At 33.2% G+C, this 23,060-nt stretch overlaps 1 protein-coding gene across 1 annotated transcript in view; it reads right to left on the bottom strand.

Moving 5' to 3' along the window:
• Faf1 (Fas-associated factor 1) overlaps positions 1-23,060 on the bottom strand; it is a 287,334-nt gene that overhangs the window by 194,568 nt on the left and 69,706 nt on the right. The window contains exon 7 of the mRNA NM_007983.2: positions 11,708-11,813. Within this exon, the coding sequence (NP_032009.2) occupies positions 11,708-11,813 (106 nt within the window). The remainder of the gene's footprint in view (positions 1-11,707; positions 11,814-23,060) is intronic.

Genomic DNA, 23,060 nt, shown 5'->3' with positions numbered 1-23,060 from the left:
CTAGACACATGTTAAGGTTTAAAAAATCTATTTTTAGAAGCAAAAGTTGCTACCATTTTACATAAGAAAACTCTAAAATTGAAAACTGAAGTCAGGTCACTCAAGGATAGGTAAACATTACATAACTCGTTAGTGGTGAGAGGACAGTAGTTCAGGTTCACAGATCATAATGCTTACAGAAATACAAACTCATGCAGTCACCACCTAAGTCAGTATGGAGGCTCCTTAAAGAAGCAAAACAAGAATATCCATATTGATCCAGGCACATTCATTGCTAATCATAGAAATGAAGTATTCTAACTCAGCACACCACTGAGCTCTCGTGCATCCATATTTACTGCTGTACTATTGATAAGCTATGGTAACAGCCTAGGTGTCCATCAGCATATGGACAATACTTCATTCAGCTTTAAAGAAGAATGAAATAATGACAGCTGAAAAAAAAAAATAGAAGGAACTGGGGAGTATTATGTTAATCAATAAAAGCCAGACTCAGAAAGACAAATATTGCATACGAAAAATCCAGATTTAAATAAACATATATATGTATCTACTTAAGAGACAGCGGAGGATATGAAAATACAAAGGAAACTAGGAAAGGTTAGAAAGGAAGAGGTCTATAGGGAGGGAGGAGAAACAGGACAGGTTAATAGAACACAAATGCCATGAAAACAGAAGGGTAACTATTTGAGATGAGAAGAGACTAGTGGAAGGGTAAAAAATAGTCCCAAAGAAATAGCCTATGACCACAAAGTATAATAGTATGTAGATATGAAAACATCACAATGAAACAAATACTTATCAAATATACATTTTAAATGTTTTGAAAGCATGCTTATTTGAAATTAATATCTAAAAAATATTTGCAAAATTACTTTTGCAAATGCCTCGGGTACATATAATCTCATTGCTTAACAGATTTTTCTTTTCTAATTTAGCTATTCGTAAAGATTAGACATAGACCTATTCTATGACCATTTTATCAGGAGGCCCTGACATTAAGAAATAAACATTTTACACTTTTCCTATTTTAAGATGCATATAGTCTAACAAGAGAAGTAAATATGAAGTAATCACAAATGAATGAGGTATACCTAATATATATACACAAAGAGAACACTCAGAAAAGAGACATCTAACCTGAATAACACAAAATTAACTACCCAGATTGAATAACTACCCGGCTCACAATAATGGATTCAAATTACTTTTGGGAGTTTCAACAAATCAATTTGTCCCCTTAGAGAACAAAGCCATAAGTGACGTCACTAAAAAAAAAAAAGTAAAATCAAGGATCATAACTCCAAAACCAGTTCCTAGAAATCCAAAATACATTTGGGCAATAAAGGATGTGTATCATCAAAGACAATTAAAAAGAAACCAACATTTACTTTGAGTTATGATATGTATGCATGTTAATATGTAAACCACATTCATTTTGCAAATATACTTTACACTTTGTTCCATTTCAATTTCATCATGGAAATACAAGCATGTAACTTTGAAGTACTTTTGATAGTAATATGAAAATGACTATTGTCAATACCAATAACAGTTTGAATTTAGTATAGACTATAACGCAACAACTTGCTTTGGAAACGAAAGCAAAAAAGTTTTCATAAAAATTCAGAAGCCTTACTACTGCATAATTATATTAATTTAAGTGTGATTTTCATGTTACTTTTCCTCCATGGTGATTATGAAACTTTTCTATAATATGAGAAAGAAAATGAGTTAGGATCCCAATTCCAAATTTGTATTAACATGTACTATAGTAACTATATGGTACTAACATGCCTACTAGAATTATTACATTAAATTGATAAAGATTTAACTGTCAAAAAAATGCGTGTCAAACAGGTTTCTGTTCATCTAAAATATAAACTGGGGTTATAAGTATATATGTCTCTAACCTTTCTAAATATTTCAAGATTGTCTAATGGTACCGCCATGAACTTACTAAACTATAAAACTAAAAGTAGGAAGATAATTATATAAATAAATACAAATTAATGCTGTGAATGTATGATAATTGCATATTCAAGAGGTCTAGCAGCTATATAAAACTTAACATGGTACTTGCTTTTTACATTTATGAAAATAAAAGACCACCTCACTCTCTTTAAAGATAGATACTTTCACTCTAATGGACAAAATATTCTACTTATTTCCTCATTTACAATATTTTCAAAACTAGCTACTATAGCACGGATGTTTTGAAAAATAAACAAATAGCTGACAAGGAAAACTTTATTATTATTATTATTATTATTATTATTATTATTATTATTAAATTTTTCCTCATAGTAAAGACAGTTTAAAAACACTTTAGACTGTATCGGTCAAATAGAAGTCATGACTCTATTGGCTGCTAACAATGAAGGGAAATTTTATGCATATAAGAAACTTATTTTCAGGAACTTTTTACTTTCTTGCCTCTTAAGGCAATCCTGGACTTCAGTAGTGCATTTTATGCTTAACTACCAAACTGCGTAAGTATGACCTGCATTTTCACAAGCATGTCACATTATCCTCCCAGAAAGCTAGGTCCTTGGCATGGTGTTTGTTCTAGAGAGAGGAATATTCCCTGCATGCCTGTAGCCATTTCAGAAACTTCTGGAGTTGGTCATACAACTTCTTTTTTAATTTTACCCTTAAAATTCCTTTGTTTTAGGTGTTATGCCAGCAATAACTCAAGATTTATGGAGATTTGACAAACTTTCTATGAAATTACTCATAATCAATGCAAGGAATAACTATAGTTGAAACACAGTGAGTACATACTTGTTTTAAACTACACTGGATACAACATTTTAGGACACTGCAGGCTGAAAGTGTGCTAGCATATTTAGAAATTCCATTTTGTATTGTTGGTCCAAATATAATTTGCTATCCTCTGTCATCCATAGCACTTTCAGCATTATTCTTTTCCAGGTACCTCTTTTCTTGTTTCCTTCATCCCTTCCCATCAATGTCCAATGTTCAATATTATTTCTCCAATTGCCCTCCCTCTACCCCCATGCATTAGCTGTAAAATAGATGTAAAGCTTGGTGTATGTCCAAAAATCTTATGATCAAAATACATACTTAGCAAATTGTTTGGCTAAATCTTTCATGTATGATGAAAGATTATTACCACAATTCATTAGCAAATTATAGACTTTGAAATGTAGGCAGACAAATATTTGGCCCTGTATCAATCAATCTGGACCAGCTGGGTAGAAATTCACACAATCCCAGGAAACTTGGGAAGTGGAGTGCTCTTTCATTTTTCATTCACTTGAAACATTAAAGAAAAATTATCATTCTATAAAAATGTCCTCTTTTCAAAAATTTAGCTGAGTGATTTTAGAATGAGTTTTATTTTCAGTCAATTACTATTTTAGAGTCCAATAGACTGAACCCTTTCTCCTGCAAATTATTGTGGGGAAATAACAGCTAATATATACTTAACCATTATAATCTACTTTTAAAGGTTAAATATTTAATAAAGGTTGTATTGCCCACATATAGTCAGGACACTTGTATATTCACTAATTGAGCATGGAAAGTGGTTTTACAATTATTCACAATAAATAATATCATTCCCATTCATTCTCTGAGGTTCTCTAGCCTGGTCAAGTGACCTTGTACAAAGATTCTGATTGATCCTGCATCTGCCTATTTTGGTTAAGCTACAAGGCCACATACAGGGACAGCTGCACTTTAGGAGCAACTTAAAACAAATTTTATCCTGGTGGCATCTAATCCAGCGCTTGGTACAAGATGCATGGAGAAGTCAGTGTCAGAATTAAACAATGACGGCTTTGCAATGAACAGATGCTTTTGCCTTGCAGCTGTAAAACCTCAGAAAAATCCAGTGCTCTACTGTCTGGTCACGCAATGACCACAAAGCAAGGAATACATTTGTCATTTATACACTGTTTGCTGTGAGCTTTTAAAGTCCTTTATTTTTTTTCTTTAAAAAAAAAAGAAGAAGAAGAAGAGATCGGTTATATTGAAGGTAATAAAACTACAAACTAAGTAACAGAATTTTCGTCAAAGTACATTCACCAAAAGGATAATGTTTCAAAAAGATAATTCTTTGACTACACAGTGCTATGCCATATTAGATGAAAGAAAAATACCATAGCTTGATATTTTAGGAGGTTGGGTCCAAATAATTTTTGGCTTAGAATGATAAATATGAAAATTATTTTCTATAATTAGAATTACCTTAATATACATTGACTTAATCCACTGTGTTTATGAACATTTTATATTCATTTACCAATCCTTTAATCCTTGCTTGTTGTTTATTTGGTTCTTTGTTTTTGCAAAAGGAAGACCAATGAATGGGATATTACTTACTAGATGGCTGGAGAATACTTAAATGTTAAAAGATAATATGGTGCTACAGAGGGCCATGATGAAATTTGCAGCCATACCCAACCTTAGTACTCGTGTATGTGACATTTGGGGACCTAGGGATAATAGTTTAATACTGAAATAAATTATTCGTTTATTTATTTATTCAAGCACTGACTCTGTTAAGTCAGAGAAGAGGCTCCAGCTAAGCAAATGACTATACAGTCATGATCAAACAACTTCTACTAACTGAGGTTCTGGTTCTAACACCAGTTCTTCACTCTCTACAATTAAAAAAAAAATGCAGTTACATTTCATTTATTTTAATTTTGTTCCCTTTTTTCCTAATCTATTTTTTCTTGAAATATTTTCTCCCCAAGGATACCAATTCATTAACACCTTATTGTTTACAAATTTCACTGGATATTTGTTGGTGGAATGTTTGAAGGAATTCCCTTTTATCTTGCTCCATCCTCCAAATATAATTTCAATATAAAATCCCAAAGAAATGAACACAGTAATAGTTTATTTCAAGTTCCAAAGTACTCTTCAGATAAAAGTCTGAAAATAACAATTTTTGTGGTTCTGAAAAATAAAAATTTCTGTAGTTAGTTTTACATTTTTATAACTTATTTTCTCAGCATATATTTCTAAGCAAACATAAAAGGCATACTTACCAGTATATTATGTCTACTCAAATATAAATGCCATGTATATGAAAGCATTACAAACTTTACTATGAAACATTTATAATTATACTCCTAATACGATTTTGTTATCTTAATTATTAATTAATTATTAGCTATTATTGGAAAGAATTCAAATAAGAATATTGGTAACATGGGGTTAACAAAGATAATCTGTGCCATTAAAATACACTATGAAAAAAAAAATGAGTGACTTGCTTAAGTTTAGAGTTGTTTATGACGTTATCTCATCAAAAGAAAAACAAAGGGCACATATTTTTTTAAATGTGATCATTTATATATTAGCTACGTACATTGTCATAAGAAAACATTTACACTGATAGCATTTAAAATTACAGTATTGTAGATGAACAGCTTTAAATTTAAGGAATAACTATAAATATAAAAGAAAGCTACATTAGTTAGTATTACATGACTACTTAGTAAACCAGAATTATATTAACAAAACTGTGAATATATTTTGTTTGAAAATACAGTTCAGCTTAAGGTGCGTAATTGTGATATTGATTCATATTCGATATTCCCTTATTTAATTATATATTTTATGCAACTCTAGAAATTTATAAAAATAATTAAGTAAATAGTTCCTTTGAAAGCGTATTTTATCATTTTAATTCACTATAATGGCAATGTATTTTAAAAGTATGTGTTTTACTCACAAATACGTAAATAAATCACAAACCAAAAGCTAACAGATGTGTGACTTCTAATTAGTTATAATAATCTCTGCTTCAATGCCATTAGAATGAGCCTCTCTTTTCTTTTGAAAACTAAAAAAGCTTTCCTTTGAATTTTAAACTGTCAGGGTGCTTCAAAGTCAATGTACAAAATCTGCTTTGATTAAAATTTTAGACATCTACAGTGATAACTTTATGAAAGGAAAATATTAAATTATAATTATCCTAAACAGACACAGTCTTGTGAAACTAACCCTACATTCATGTTAAACCACAAAGAGTTGAATATAATGAATTTGATTCATCCTCGGACACAAAGCTTCACCACAGTAAACTCAGTCAACTGTTGCTCTTGCGCTTATATTCATGGTGCTTAAATAGCGCACTTTAAAACAAAAAAAACTCCAATTGGCTTTTCATACATCCACCCTCCCCAAAAATAACGCACTTGAAAAACTCAAATGATATGAAAGGCTTCAAGGCCTCTTTTCTCCCTTTCATACCCTTTTTTTTATTTCTGTTTGCAGTAATCTGCCTTTCTCTTTCTCTTTCTCATTGCTACAGAGCAGGCGAGGAGGCTCAGAGCTTTGAAAAGGGGGCTCTGTGTGTAATGGGTCCACTAGAATTAATTTACTTGCACTAAATCCATTGAGCACAGAGGTCCCCCCCTTCTCAAATCATTTGGAGTCGAACGCAGCCCCCAGCCTTTGTAATTCTAGTAAAGCACTTAAAGTGCACAGTAGGTGTTCATGAGGACCATCTGGTCAAAAGCAAAACAAGCTGCTGATTTTGCCTTTGAATAGAATGAAGCAAGTGTGAATTAGTCTCTTCAATTAGCACTATTACAACCTGTCAAGTGCATATTGTAAAACAGGATTATTACAGTATTGGTCACCAGTGCAATTATTTACTCTCTGCCTTTTCTTGCATATAAAAAATGTCTTATGTTTATTGGTTTCTGATAACTGAATGTAATTTCTCTCAACTCAGGCATTTTAAAACTATCAACACACAAACCACAGGTTATAAATATGATAGGTTAAGATGTTAGGACACAAGTATCTTAAGTAACAAAGAACTAAAGCATTGCCCTTAACTTTTAAGAAAATTTCATCTTTATTTGTAATACAGATGAAAAATACTTATGTTTTTGAATAATGTCCAAATTATTCTAAAATATTTCTAGATGCAGAAAAATATTATCATTTCAAAATAGTTATATCATAAATATCAATTAAATTTATTTCCTAAGGGATACAACAAAAACACAGAAGATCTCAATAAGATAATCACTATTTGTTCATTTGAAGCAGTATCATTCAACAAACCTTTTTTAAAATGCAACCTGAGACCAGTAATATATGTACCTCATATTCTCCATATTTGGAAAGGTGAAAAAATGGCTTGAATTCATGCCTGGTTGTTAAAATCATCTTACATTCTTACTAAGATGTCATTTTTTTATTTTAAGTTTTAAAAAAATGATATATGCTAATTAAAACTGCTCATTCTAATTGAGTTAATATATGCCATTTATCTTGCAGCAAGAACAAACCACTTAAACTTTTAATTAAGTAAGCACACAACTTAATTTACCCTCTTGCATATGAACATTCTCAGCTACCTCACTCTTTCTTCAATTCTTTGCCAGTAGCTCCCCACCCCATAGTGGAAAACAAACAACCCCCTCACCCATCCCCCCCCCCAGAAAAGGCACCTAATACTTCAAAACATTTAAAGAAAGGACACAACAGTTAAGTTATAATCTATTTGCTAATAGAAAGTGCTCGCTAATATAACTTGTGAAGAACTACAAATTTCAAAACAGTTACTGGCCACAAGCCTTAGCTTACAGTCCAAAGCACACATTAGTTAAGATGAGAAAGCACCAAGAACAGACCAAACACACACAAAAATAGCACAAGGTTTAAATTTCAGAATCAAAATTAACATCCTAATTTTGCAATTATTTTTAAGAATTGGTATGATTTCCTTAGACACCAATTCTAGCACAATTGGTCTCCCACTTAATCATCAGTTTGTCTATATAACATGGCACTAGTAGTGAAATGTGCTACTTGCTCCCTGTACGATATGGCTTCATGGGCTGTCAATTTTCCCCATTCATTCCCATTAAGAACTAAATCAACATTAATAAGAATAGTGAGAATTCTAGGGTAAAGTGAAACTTAGAAGAGGATTTAAATAATTCCAATAGCTATTCATTGCACTTCTCACTGTAATAGATAAGTAATACTCCATGATTCTGCACTAAAAATACTTAAGATTTCTTATCTTTGTTTTTCAGATCAGGTGTATGCTTCTTAAGTTTATATGACATCTACAAAAACGTAGAAATTTGCCTAACAGAAGCTTTTGCAATAATAAGGCAGACAACAAAGAATCAGTTTCCAAGAAAAGTTGGCTTGATTTCAGGGACTTTATATCCTTTTCCACACCTGGGCTAAGGATTTGCAGAGGCAAATCAGCCTTTCTTCCCTTGTGTTAGCCCACCCCAAGTGCATTTGAAACCACAGATTTTTAAATTATTAGAATCTTTACAATTAATTGTTTAAAACCTGTGAACTCTCAAGAGTAGAAAACTGATTAAAATAAGATAGGCTTGTTTAAATTTTGAAGGAATTTGAGTATTTTAAAGTGTGATTAATACTAATTTAGAGTGCAAATTGGTAGAAAGTTGGGGTTGTCATAATGTTATTACAATATTACTCGATAATTTTCTGATGTATAGTGTTATCGTGAAAGAATAAGGATTTTACTTCTTATAACTACTTGCAACTATCTCCATTTTAACCATCTCTAGAGGTTACTGACTCTCCTCACATAGAATATGTAAGTTGAAAAATCTGTAGCGAGCTTAAAACAAGAATGAAATCAAAACCAAAACCTAGTACCCAAAGGGAAACAGTCCCTTGTTGTAAAGCAGCAGGCTCAGAGCCGGATGAGCCAACACTTGCAGGAACACCAGCCTCACCACTAATTTCCTGACCACATGCTACTGAAAATATATTTGAAATTCTAACTATATCTTAGCAGTAGTCTAGAAATCAGTACTTTCAAAGGTTTATTTTGTTCAATTAATAGTTACAAGCGGTGCTAATTTCAGTCTTACTCACTTCATAGTTATCTGAGTAAAAAATACTGTAAAAGCTTTTAAAAATTCAAGACTTTCAAAGCATTAAGAATGTTTTACCTAGAAAATGAAAATAATTTATGCATTATTTATTGATGAGATGTTTTTAATCTACTCCTTTAAGCTGTGTGTGTGTGTGTGTGTGTGTGTGTGTGTGTGTGTGTGTGTCTGTGTGTCTGTGTGTTAGTGACTACAATTTATTTTGGGGCTTACTACTGAAAGAAGATTGCTAAAACTGATGATGGATAAATTTACAATTTAGAATCTAGAACATCAATAAGCTTCCACATTAAAAACAAAAATACTAGTATTAACACAGAACTACAAATTGTTTCAAAATTGTACACTTCTCTTAGTGCAATTAAACTGACTTACAGTAGCTTAGCAAGAAAAAGGCACTGAGTTGCCAGGCTGTCCACAGGAGCACCTTTCCTTCCTGAAACCACCCTCTGCACTGGATCCCACTGGGCCAAGGAAAAGCCAGGGAACTATGCTCAGCCAGTCGCTCCACAGCCGTCATCAAAGTTACACAAGATAAATAAAGCAGTCCATGTGGAACTGTCTACTCACAGTACAACAATTTTCACTAGACACAATATTTTTTTCTTAATAACAAGAATTTAGAAACATTTTAAATTAATTTTTAAAATTAAACAGGAAAGAAAAGCTATTACCAAGAAATACACAGGAATATGTCATTTAAAAGACGCTCCTCAAGCACTTTCCACAAGATATTTAGAAATGATAAGGAACAGATTTCAATGTTTTGAAGTCCTTGACACTTAAAATATATTTGATAATCTAAATAATATACCAGAGAACAGTTTCTGCCAACTGTGGCACGCAATGGCACATTTACAGAATTTTAAATATTTCTTTTAATAATTGATGTAGTCATTTTGAATCATTCTGCATAGGATATCAGGTGTGAGCAGATTGCATTAACATTGCTTAAACATTTCAACTTGTCAGTATGGCCAACTCGATTTCGGAAATATTTGCAGTATTTTCCCATCGAAACAGTAATAAAGGCAAAATAAATATATGCCACTACTTTATAATCACCGAACATTAATGAATATTTTATGTCTTTTTAAATCTCCCTGTTTAATTTAAAAGGGTGAAATTAAGTCTCCTCGCTGCAATATGCCAATTATCTGTAAATCAAACAATAACTTGGCCATTATGCTCCTTTTTGTTAATATAAGAGAAGCTAATTTGAAAACACTGAGTGGCATTTTTAGGCTATCAGCTTAATAGTCCTTTCTGCCCTCTTGTGGGAGAAAGTCGAAACACACTCAAGTCAGTTAAACTAGCAATGCAAAAGAGAGGGTTTGAGAATGAGAGAAACAGCACACAAAGTTTAGCTATAAAAATTTCACCTAGAAGACAGAGTTTCCTATATTTATCCATCATGCATTTTGTTCCTCTTCAAATAAAAAAAAAATCAATCAACAGAATGAAATTTACCTTGTCTTGCTTTATTGCTTAACTGGAGTTATTATGAAGCTAAATTTCCTTATTTAATTAAATGTTCATATATGCAATTTAGATTTTATTTTCAAAGATTCCTATGATAAATCTGACAGAATCATATTTAAATTTTAGATAAAAATGCCTTCCAAGAAATTAAAATTTTAAATTTAGAAGATAGAATGCCATAAAGGTTAAAAATGAATAGGCAAACAAAAAAATTCCAGAAAATTCAAATAAATAAAATAAATTGATAAAGGTAGAAGACAGAGAAAAGGCTGACTGTCACTGCTTAGTTATCTATCAGCTATTCAAGTTATCAATGGAGAGAAGAAAAGTAGAAAAAAGTTCTTATGACAAACTCAAAGGATAGAAATCATTAATCAAACATGTTAAAAAATAAATAAACAAACAAACAAACAAACGGTAGTCTATCCATTACCAAAACATTTTATATAATCCTAAAATCTTACTTATTCTTTCAAGATGTTATGAATTATTTTAAACAATATGGTCTTATATTTTTACATAGCAATTCAAGATTTAGCATGATCTAGTCTCTTAAAATTCAGTAGTTTTTAAAAAAGGAAGTTAGTTTCATAAATTACAAAAGTTAATATGAAAACTATTTCACTATTTTAATGTTTCTAAGCATGGAAGTCCTGTCAAAGCCTCTAATATTCCTCATCCCCTAAGGAGAGAATTACTGGCCTTTAGATGGGTGGGGCCAAAAGCATTCTCAGACAGCACCTTTTCTCTCATAGGAGAAGTACTGCTTTAGAAACAGTGGCCCTCTTTGGTCGCACTGAAGAAAATACAGACAGTATTAACAAACTCTTTCCAGAAAGTCTGGGCTAAGTGACATTCTCAAAAATCGTATGAATACCGCCCAAAGCTAGGATTGATCTGCTTAAGAAAAGTCTCTTGAAATTCCTGTTTAAAACAGAAGCATACATGTATAATAAAATACATGACACACTTGAAAGTAACCTTTCAAATAAAACAGAAACACACTCCACAATGAATGTTGTCAATAATTTCCGAATTAATATTTTGAATAATACTATAAAGTCATGAACTATTTTGTATAATAATAAATTCTTTATAAGTAGGGTCTTAAGCAGAATGTTTTAAGAATTATCAAGAGCTCCCACTTACAACATTTGTATTTCTAGGTCAAGTCATTTAGTGTATCTACTGTAATCATTGATTCTCCAGTTAATTAAAATTAAAAACCTAATAATGAAACATAAAGAGAGTTTCTACCAGAACAGATAAGCCCTCTTTAACAGGGTCAACATTAGCTATAATGAGCTACCTTTATTCCTTAGCTGTGAGACATAACTCACCTCTTGAACGGTACTGCTTCCTGAGAAGTTCAGGTTGTACTCCCGCTGGACCTCTCGGTGGGTGATGATCAGCATGAAGTTTTGATTTAATGATTCCTGCAGGGCACTGAAGGGGTTGAAAGAAAAACAAGGAACTCAGAGATGAACAAGTTCTAGCTTGCTTCACAGCTAGCTGCAAAAACCCCAGGAGTACCCTAACCTCCACACAGGCATGTCCGGGCCCAATGTTATCATCTTTTCAGCTCCTAAAGGCAAGAGAGCATGCTGAGAACAACCAAGGGGAGCTAACCTGTTAACTCCTTCTCTACCAAGGTGTTTTAAAACTTCTATTGTAAATTCTTCAAATGCATATACATTTTCTCCAAACACTATTGTCTATTTACTTACTTCTCCAAGAAAATCAATTGTCTTCATTGTCAAATGGTATTAAAGATCTATGAAAATATTTATTCAAATGTACTACTGAAAGACTAATACAATTCTAATAAAACAGCTGTCTAGAAAAAATATTAAACTATCGTTTATACTTATAAATGCTGTATAAAAATAGAAATGTTTTCAGTAGAAATTCAGATGATTCTGAAATTTACAGAATTGAAACTGTTACATCAAAATCTTTCAATAGATTCTTTCACTTCAAATTCAGCAATATATAGATTTCAGAAACTGGGGAATTCAGAGCAACACTTTGAGGATCCTGTAGTAGAGTTCCCAAATGTTACAAACATGTAGCACACACACAAAAATATGTAATCAGCCATATAAGTTAAGAAATATAAGTCATGATTCTTTTATGTCAATATTTAGAAGTATGATCTTCATCAAAAATTTAATAAAAACCTATTACTATTATGTTAAAATTATCTCCATTGCCTGTCTTAAGTATAATTTTGTCACTGCTTTAGCCTAGAAAATATGAGTGTGCTACATAGCTCTGACCTACTTGGTTCTTCTTTTGCCAATCTGGAACACACACAAAATAAAGATTAGAATTAGGCATTTAATCTGTCTAGTCTATTGTCTCACAAAGAGTTTAAAGGTTAGTAATAGCTGAAAAATACAAAAAAAAAGCACTAATATATATCATAAAGTATAACTGATGAATTTTTAAAATATCCAACTAATATACAAGTTTCTTATGGGAAGGACATTTGTTGTTTTATCTTTAGCACCTAAGCAAAATACCTGGAGCCCGCAGATACTCGCTTAGTAATAAAACGTGAATTACCTCTGTCTTTCACACAACAGGTTACCTTCTAGAAAATTATCATTCTGGTTCAAATATGTATTCGTGTATGTATGTATGAACGAATGAATGAATGAATGATTACTTAACTATTTACTTTCTTATTTATTTTTAAGGCAACATTAGGACAATGCCTTTCTAAAAAAGATTCAATCTAAATAAAAATACACAGTTCTCAGGAAAAAAAAAAAAACCATAGTCTAATTCGGAAACAAATAAGTCACTACCAATAGAACTGAAATAAAAACTCAAGGAAAACTGAGAGAAAGGTATTTAACTCTGTCCTAGGTCACGGAATTAAAAAAACTCCATGAAGGAAAAAGGTAATCTATAACTAGTGAAGACACACAAGTTGAAATTCAAAGGATAAACAGGATCTTAGAATTGAACACTCAGAAGATATACTTGGGGTACGGGGGTCAGGGGACAAAACTTTGACAGTATGTTGTATACCAATCTACAGTCAAAACATTATTCTAGCTGCTAGAGAAAAAAAAGAGGAATAAGAAAAACATACATGGTCCTTGTTTTCATGAAACTTGCATTTCTAGCCAATGGGAAAGATCAAGTAAATAAGTAATTTTGGAGAGTGCAATGTATTATGAAGCAAGTAAAATAGATTATAAAATAAAAGCTAACAGAGAATCTGGAAATCTAGCAAAAAGAACAGTTGAGAAAGGCATCTCCAAGAAAAGAAGACCTATAACAGCATGTACTAAAGGGTTCAACAAAGGTCTAATCATACATGGTCTGGTTGTAACGGCAAGAAAGCTGCTGGGAAGTTTAAAGAGGGAATGCTAAGAATTAACTTGCATTTCCATTTATGTAAGATTTCTCTTTGTGCTCTGGTTCTGAGAAAAGACTGGAGATGGGGGAGATAGGAGAATAGATTAATTCACAAAAGAAGTAAGGAAAAGGAGAAATACATGGTAAAAATATTTAATATAGAACACAAGTTAAAGGCAAAGATGGACAATTAACTGATAGAGGGCAAGGAAAAAAAACACAACCCCAAGATTCCCAGTCTGAGCAAACAAAAAGATAGAATCTTACTTAATGTAGATAACTGGGTAGGAAAACTGAAAGTGAGGTTTTAGATATTTTAAGTTTGATTTCATATTAGAAACACACACACAAAACAATCCAATATTACTGAATATAAGCATCAAAGGCCAAGTAAACAGTGAACTCAGGAATTAAAAGGAAGATTAGGAACTGAGAGTCATCCTCAGCTGCTAGGCATGTTTGAAGCTAACCTGGACTTTCTCTCCTTAAAAAACAAAACAAAAAACATACAAACAAACAAAGGCTAAAAGACAACAATAAAACAAAACAGCCAACTAAAAGATATAAGAGCATTAGAGTTAACAGCATGCAGGCCTATGGGAGGACAAAAACAGAAAGAACAAGCTGTAACCCTAGAACATTCCGACCACCTGAAACAAAGCAAAGGAGTCAGTTTGAACATTAAGGTGAAGTGGAAAATCAATAAAGTCCAGCTGAAACAACAAACTAGGGGGTTCTGGGAAGGAGAGAGGAGAGAGGTCACCATGAGGGAGTCTCCAGAAGGCAACTGATGGATCACAAGCAGCTAGGATGAGACTAAGATGGCAGGCTATTCATGGTGTCCCTAGCAGTCCAATATTCTGGCAACAGAAGGAGGTACCAGGGACTGACACTCACGTTTGGAACATATGCTCTAGAGCCTGAGTGCTGTGGATGCCCATTACCAGGTGTGTTCCATCCTCTGGTTTTCCCACTATAAGGAGCTTATCTCAGGTCATGTCTTTGCCCAGAACCAGCTGGTTATTTGAAGTATACGATCACTGCCAAGGTGGCTGGACTAAAAGGTCACATAGCCTGGGTTATGAGTCTTACCATGAGTTCAGATGGAGCCACAGTAGCAGCAGCAGCAGCCGATGACACTCTGGCTGTGGCACTGCTTTGAGCTGGACTCTACCCTACAGCAGGAAGGAGCTAGGGATGGGTAGTAAAAAGTAGCCTTATCCAAGGCAAGAGGAGTTGAAAACAAACCCATTTCCCTTCTTGGTTTTTCTTGTTTGTTTCTTTGTGTGTGTGTTTGTTTGTTTGTTTGTTTGTTTTTTCTAATAGTGTTATTTCTTCCAAAAAAGAAAGAGGGGAGGGGAGGGGAGGGGAAGGGAAACTAAAATAACTGTTTCAACTGGAAGACTGGGTTCAGTCATGCCAAAGCTGAGAGTATACAAAGGCCATAAAAAGGGCCATGTGCTGGCAACATCAAAGGGCTAAGGATGAATATAATAAAGGAAAGAAATGTGTTAAATGCACAAGACTTCTCCCATGAGTCCAGGGCCAGAAGCAATGGAGAGAGACATTTCAATTCCTGAAGCCCTTACACTGAGAACAGGCACAGCCTCCCAAGAATGTTGCAGCCTGGGACAAATGCCCAGTGAACCCCTGAAGTGTGACCCTTCCAAGCAAGTCACTCTCCATACACACAGCAGGCTCCAGGAAATGCATCTCTCAAATCTGGGATTTCCCTTAATATAATCCTGAGACATGGTGCTAAAGCTTGGATCTTAGATGAAAACACAAAAAGAACTGTATTAAAGGCTTGTTGTCCAGAAAGTGGCATTTTGGGTTAGTGGAAACTTTTGGGGGGGTGGTGTCTATTTTCAGAAAGCAAGATATGGTCATATAGGAGGTCTGCCTTTGAAGGGGACATTGGGATCCTGGCTTCCCTTTCTCTCTCTCTCTCCCTCTCTTTCCATCCCTACCCACCTCCATACTACCTTGCCACAGGCCCAAAAGTCAAACTTAGAACTATGAATAAAACAAAACTGTCTTCCTCATTTAAAAAAAAAAAAAAAAAAAAAAAAAAAAAAGGCCTAAAATGGAAGACTACAAAAGCTAGGCTAAAAAATCTCGGAATTTCAAAATTTTTACATTTTAGATTTAGAAATAAATCCATTTTTTATGGTTGCCTTTTTGGAAATTCTTAGATTTGTTTCTTAATAGTAGGCTAGTCTCACAGAACCAGCACCAGGTATCATACCATTTAGAAGAAAACTATTTCAGTCAGTTCTGTAGTATCTGGATAGCAGCAGAGATGAAGCATATATGCACAGAGAGAGACATAGGCCTTAAACTGCTAGGGAATTAGGGAGCCAGCTCTGAACTTTTGCTCTACCAAGGTCAGCTGTTTGACTATAGCAAGTCAATCATTCTTTCAGAAGTATATGATGAGTGCCTAAAATATATGAAGCCCCATCTTTAGACATGAGTACTCTGTAAATACTGTTTCCTCTTCTGGGGGGAAAAAAAAGATATTCTTCCTTTATAGGACTACAATATTAAACTTTAAAGAGCCCAAGAGTGAATTATTATGGCATAAGTTATAAGGTAGCATATTCTAACACCTAAGAGATGCTCAGACTTTAAAATGTCACAGTGACAGTGCAACACAAACAAGAAGATCTGCAGTGCTTCTGTAGAAATTATTCTTCATGATTTATGAGTTGCATAGGAGAAAAACTTTTTGATGGGGTTGGGAAGACAGCCCAGTAAGTAAAGTCCTTTTCTAAGGATTAAGACCTAAGTTTATACCCTAAGAATCCAGGTAAATGGTAGACTGCACTAAAAATTCAGCACTGGAGGTGGAAAAGGGATACAGACAGATACCTGAGCAGCCAACATATACCAAATAGCAAGCTCCAGTTTCATGGTGAGAGACTACCTAGATAGATAGATAGATAGATAGATAGATAGATAGATAGATAGATAGATAGATAGACAGACAGACAGACAGATAGATAGATAGATAGAAAGGTGTTCATGCACAAGTGAAAATGCCTACAAAGTGCATGCACGTGCACAAGCATGCGTGTACACACACACACCCCTTTCTGATAAGGGAACATACTTGTATATTAAACCATATTGTATATTCACAGTTTTAGTTTTAGTTTTGTTGTTTGTGGGAGAGGGCATTTCATAAATGTTCTTATTTCAGGTTGATATTCATGATCCAAGGGAAAATGATTTGTCTACTGATGGCAACATCCTCCATCTCAGACTCTAGTCTGGCTCATTGCCTCATCATCAGCAATTAATATTAAAATGTATAAAGTATTAAGAACTTCATGTCAACTACATGAAATTATAATCACAATAATTTCACAAAGGAAATTGACACACTACTTTTCTTGTTCAATGTCACATGAACAAAACTGAGGAATTTGTTTAGGACTAACTACAGAGATTATAGTCATGATTTGCCTTTTGGCATGAAAGAAATGAGATCATATCTCTGCCTTTACTAAGTTTACTAAGAAACAGGCAGACAAACATATTTTTATATGTGATATTATGTGCTACAATTTTTAACACTGATTTTCCTATAGCATTAGCTACAAAACACTTTTAAAATACATAATTTTACTAAAAATACTTTCCACAGAAACTTAGATGAACAAAATGTCTTGTTTTGTGAGGTTTTTAGTTGGTAAACACAGGGTCAATGTTGCAAAGAATACATTGCATAGTTTTATTAATCTGAGAGGGTTACCTGAACAAAATGCTACTACTGATAAATCTAACAAAATAAGTTGGAGCCTCAGTCACTGCATCTAGGAGCAATTTTCTCCCTAATAGTGTCTTGTAACAGACAGGTGAGTCTGCCATGTTAGGTACACCCACACTCTAGCAGTCTCTCTTCTAAGGCAAAGTGCTCCATTCTATTTCAACTATGGACCTTTAAACTCTAAGGAAGATTGTCAAACAAAATGAACTTTTGACTATGAGTCAGGTCTGCTCCTGACAGCACCCCCATTGCACTTTCAGAAAGGTGATGAGCATCGGTACCTCCATGTGGAGTTGCTTCAAGTGTGGCAAGCTAACCACTCCAATACCCTAATTTTATAGGCAGACAGAATGCTGTCCAGAAAGAACAAATGGATGCAAGATAAGTGATTGCTAAGATTGGACAACACAGAGTAAGCTAGTCCTTCATAATTCTTGCTTCACTTAAGTCTGTCAAATGTTCTGAGACAGAAAGCTAAAGATAGATGCTCCAACGTTATAAGGAATTTTGGATACTGTTTAGGCTGTCAGATATATGACATTTTTATAGTTTTGGAAGCTGTGTCTTTGTGTTTCCTGCATGCTCAAGTAATATTTAATCCCTTCTCAAATCTCTGACAGGGTTGAAGACTAATAGTCACAGTCTCATAATTAAACTTAAGTTGTTTAGCAATGAAGATGTTCTAGATTTAAAACGATGGTTTTCAGGTGGTAATACAAGTTAAAATCAAACATGACTGAAGCACAAAATTGTTAACTCTTTAAGTTAGGATAGATGATAAAATCTACATTACCAAATATAATTGGATGTTATAAGAGTATATCATACCTTATGATTTGCATAATTGTTATAACTGTATTCAATTTATATCTGAGAGAAGAGTCCTTTAATGGACTAAAGGGGAGAACTGTTGAGGTTTTATCTTTTACTGTTTATTGTAATATTAAATATGGGCCCCCCAAGTCTGCATGTAGCCTCGGTGACCCTGCCCAAGTTATTTCTGATTGGTGAATAAAGATGCCAACAACCAATACCAGGGCAGAAGACACACAGGTGGGGTTTAGGGTTCCCAGGCTTGGATTGGAGGATATGCAAGAGGGAGGAGAACCCACCATGGGTTAGCTGAGCCATAAAAACCTGGCCCTGTCGGCTAGGCAAACTGAGTTTTAAGCAGCCCAGATGAAACACAGTAAGTAGTAAGTAATAATTCAGACTTGTCAATAGGAAAGTAGATTCTGAGAGTATGGAGGCAGGTATCTGCCCAGCTCATGTATATAAAAGCTATGTGTGTCCTTCATCTGATAATTCAATGATCTAAGGCAGGGTAGAAACCTCAGGCTAACTGGGATTTAAATAATTTCTACAACATTGAAAAATAATACAATGCTCTTAAGTATCGAGTTTTCTCTTCAATTTAAAAGAAAAAGGCAAAAGAGCAAAAAAGCAAATAAGTAACCTTTATGTTTATTTTAAAAATATTTTATGTATGGTACTAAAAGTAACCATGCAAGAAAGCCCAAGAAGCATCAACCCTACACAAAGAACTACAGGCAACTAAGGAATGCTGAGAACAGAAGAGAGAACACTAACTGCATATCTAATACCAAATGGTCAGCCCTGAAAACATACATAAATACAAACAACATTATACAGACTAAGCAGGTTCTATTTAGTAATATTTATGTATACACACATATGGGGAAGAAAGAGTGACTGAGCAGGGTTTTTTTAGGAGTATTTACACCTATATATATGTAACAATAATAAAAAGGAGGCCGTGAATTTAAAAGAGTGCAAAGAGGAGTATATGAGCATCTGGAGGGAGTTATGGTAAAGGGAAAATAATGGAATTTATATCATAATTAAAAAGAGAAATCGTTTTAAAATAGAATTAATTTACAGAGGGAATATGTGTACCACACATACATATGGAGATCACAGGACAATCTTAAGAAGTTCATTCTTTCCTTCCACTACGTGGGCCCAGGGAGTCACTTAGGTCCGCAGACTTGGTATTAAGTGCTTGCTTACTAAGCCATCTTACCAGCCTTCAACTACGCAAACTTCAAAAGGTGTACAAATGTGAGCTCAATGAAAGAAATAGTTTTACTTGAATTTAACATATGTACTCTCTTTATGGTGTTTTTCCATTGTGATTTTTCTTTTGATCAGGATACTTATACTTACAACAAAGACATGTTTTGGTTTCTACAAACAGAAAAGGGTAACTCAACTAATAGTGTTTGTTTTAGCTGATAGACTAAAATTCACATTTAAAATATAATCAAAATAATCAATATTTGTTTGAGGAAGTGATTGTTTACAACAAATTAAAAGAAAGTAAAATTAAATGAGAGCTAACCACATTAAATGCCTAAGAGGCAAAGTAATAAACATTTTACATATATTCTATCATAATCATTTTAATGCATTCACTAACTTTTTTTTAAGAGCCAGCATCACTACAGTCTGGGTTTGGCTCCGAACTCCTAGGCTCAAATGACCCCTCTGTCTTAGCTTATCTAATAGTTGAGGTAAAAGGAACAAGTCACTGTACCCAACCACTTCTTTCTCTTAAAACTGTATGAAGAGAGTAATATTGTCTTCAATCAATAGTAACCGTAATCGAAAGATCCTCTCAGCAATTCCTTAATTCCAGAATCCCCTCTGAAAGTCTTCCATATGCAAAAGACTCAGTTATTCTAAATCATAGCCTGCCTGCCATTCAGTATGAAAAGATCTAGAGAAAACACTCATTGTTTTAAGTTATAAATCCACCAAAATCAAAGAAAGTAGAAAAGAAAAATTTACTCTTAAACTTCAGGGCTAAATGTTCATGTCTTTCCCAAAATTCAGGTTGAAATTTTAACTCCTAGTATGATATACAGTATTTGAAGGTGGGTGCTTTGTGAAGTGATTATACTTAATATGAAGCTATGAGAGTCCCATTATCGAATTAGTATTCTCACAAGATAACTAAGGAAGTAGAGACCTTTTCTATCCTAACATATGAAGATTTAGCAAGAAACTTGTCAAGGCAGGATAAAGGCCCTTACTAGGAAGTGAATCTGTTGCTTGGTACCTTGATCTTGAACTTCTTCCAACCTCTATAAGTATGAAAAATAAATACTTGTTGTTAAAGTTACCAACCTACCATATTTTGCTACAACAACCCAACTGACTATGTAAAGTCTTTTACAGTTTCTGCATCAAGAAAAAGCCTGTCGTTAGTTTAATTTAAGCTTTTGAACCTGCTATTATTAGACTTTTAAGAATTGGGAAATTAGGGTATATAAATTAAATTTCCTTAATAAGGTTTAACCACATTATCAGTGCTTAAGTAATTTGGTAACCATCATTGTTCCAACTAAATGTGCACAGAAAAACTACAATATACTTTCAATCAGTCTACACAGAAATAGGAGTTTGTTGTCATTGCTACTTATATCTAATGAAATCTATACATTGTCAGTAGTAAAACTATACTTCTTACATTACTCATGTATGTAATAAGGACGAGTATTGACACCAGCACAGACACCTGAAGTGTCATTTCATTGCTTTTCTGTACACAGGTTACATTTCTTTCCTGAGCTGTATAGATAGATTTATAGATCCATTTTTAGATCCATTTATACCAGATTTTGCTGTTTATTTAGTCTAATAACTGAAGCCAGTATAGTAACTTATTTAAAATGCCAAAATTTTTATAATAAAATGTTCGTCATTTTAGAAAAATGTAATTTGTATCTTTCTAAACATTAAGATTTTCCTTTTGTCTTTTTTAATAGTTTGTGAACTATAATTATCTTTTTATCCTTTGAGATATATCAGATTTTGAATTAAAAAGCAAAACACATGTAATTTAAATTTCCATTCTAAACTTAAGAGTCACATGAGCTCTTGTCAACAAAAGACCAAATTTACTATAATTATGGATTATTTACACTAAAACAAAATAAGAAATCAATATGTAAATGTAATGTTTGTTGTAGCTAATGCAGCCAGCAATGACAGATTAGGTTCAAATAGCAATCAGTTTGAAAATCTGGCACATATGTAAATGAGCTAAGGCCTTGATGTTTACATATGATTGTATTTCATTGAGGATTTTAAAATTGTCTTGGGAACAGCATAAAAATAAAATGTTAATCTTTCCACTATAAATATGACTTGAGCTATTATCATAACCAAAACTAGGTTTTGCTTCTGTCCAGCTAAACTAACACGATACTAATAATTCTGAGCCGAAGATTACATCATTCTTAATTAACACTCCGCTACAGTTGTTAACATCCTCCAAGACACCATGTTATCATCACCACAAGTTCTGTAACAATCTTAAAGCCATGTTTAACAAAGGTTGGCCTCTGAGTCTGCAGCTACTTTTAATTGCTTTCTTTGCTGACAATTAAATAGGTCTAGATAAACAAACATTTCATTTTACGTAATTCCTAATAACATTTTTCAAGATAATTTCAAATTCCAGGTGGCCTTATGCCTATAATTACAGTTATCAATACAGTGATATATTGTATTCAACAAAATGACTTAACCAAAGTATGCAAGATTAATCAAAACATGATAATTAGTGGTGATACTGATATATTGTGATCTACACAAGTGGGAAATAGTAAAAGTATATAAATGTAATTCCATTTGTTGAGGGAAAATATAAAGAAATAACCATATTTGCAATGTATTAAACTTCTTGCTTCACGAATTAGTGAGCAACTTTCTGACTGTCCATTAAATAAGTTCCCATCATAGAGAATACCTGCAGCTCTTTTCCGAAGTGTGATGCTAACAAGCAAATCTCAGTAGTCACCAACCTATCAATAGGCAGTAAACTGTATAAATGGATTTGATGAATCACTCCAATTAGATGTGCTGTGACTGCCATTGATGTTTTAATTGGGGACAGGTTTCTTTTTTATCCAGAATATCATCTTCTTTAAAATGAGCCACTTTTAAAGAACTCCTTATTAAAAACATTTACTAACTTAATATTTTAAAATCCCAATTTTAAAAGTCTAATAATAATGTTAATTAGAATTAAACTTATGAGAGCAAACATATAGGAATGTGGTCAAATATTGACCTTGATTCTTTTAAACTGGCATTTTGGGTTGTTTTCTTAGGTATTTCATGTGTGTTTGAATGAGTTACTCAAATCTGCTACAGCTTACATAATCAGTAAATAAATTTGATATAATTATTACTTATCTATTTTTCTTGCTAATTTTGCTGATTTGAACACACAAGTCCACAATTGTTTTGTACATATTACTGACAAATTGTTCCTTGATGCTATTTGCCTTAAAATGAAGCTAAAGTATTATTAACATTATTATACTACATTCTTTTCAGTAACATTATCCTAGAGTACTTAGGCCTTACTTCTTCCCCCTTTGTTTTCCTTTTTGTTCTGCTAATACCTTAAAGGAATTTTTGAAGATCAAAATTTAAAATTTCTGTCTTAGCCCTAACTGACCTCAAATGAACTACATTGCTTCAAACTCTGCTTCTAAATCTGGGACAAAGGA

This window comes from Mus musculus, chromosome 4, assembly GCF_000001635.26.
Source record: "Mus musculus strain C57BL/6J chromosome 4, GRCm38.p6 C57BL/6J".
Taxonomy (NCBI): domain Eukaryota; kingdom Metazoa; phylum Chordata; class Mammalia; order Rodentia; family Muridae; genus Mus; species Mus musculus.
This window is presented reverse-complemented; position numbering and strand designations above follow the sequence as displayed.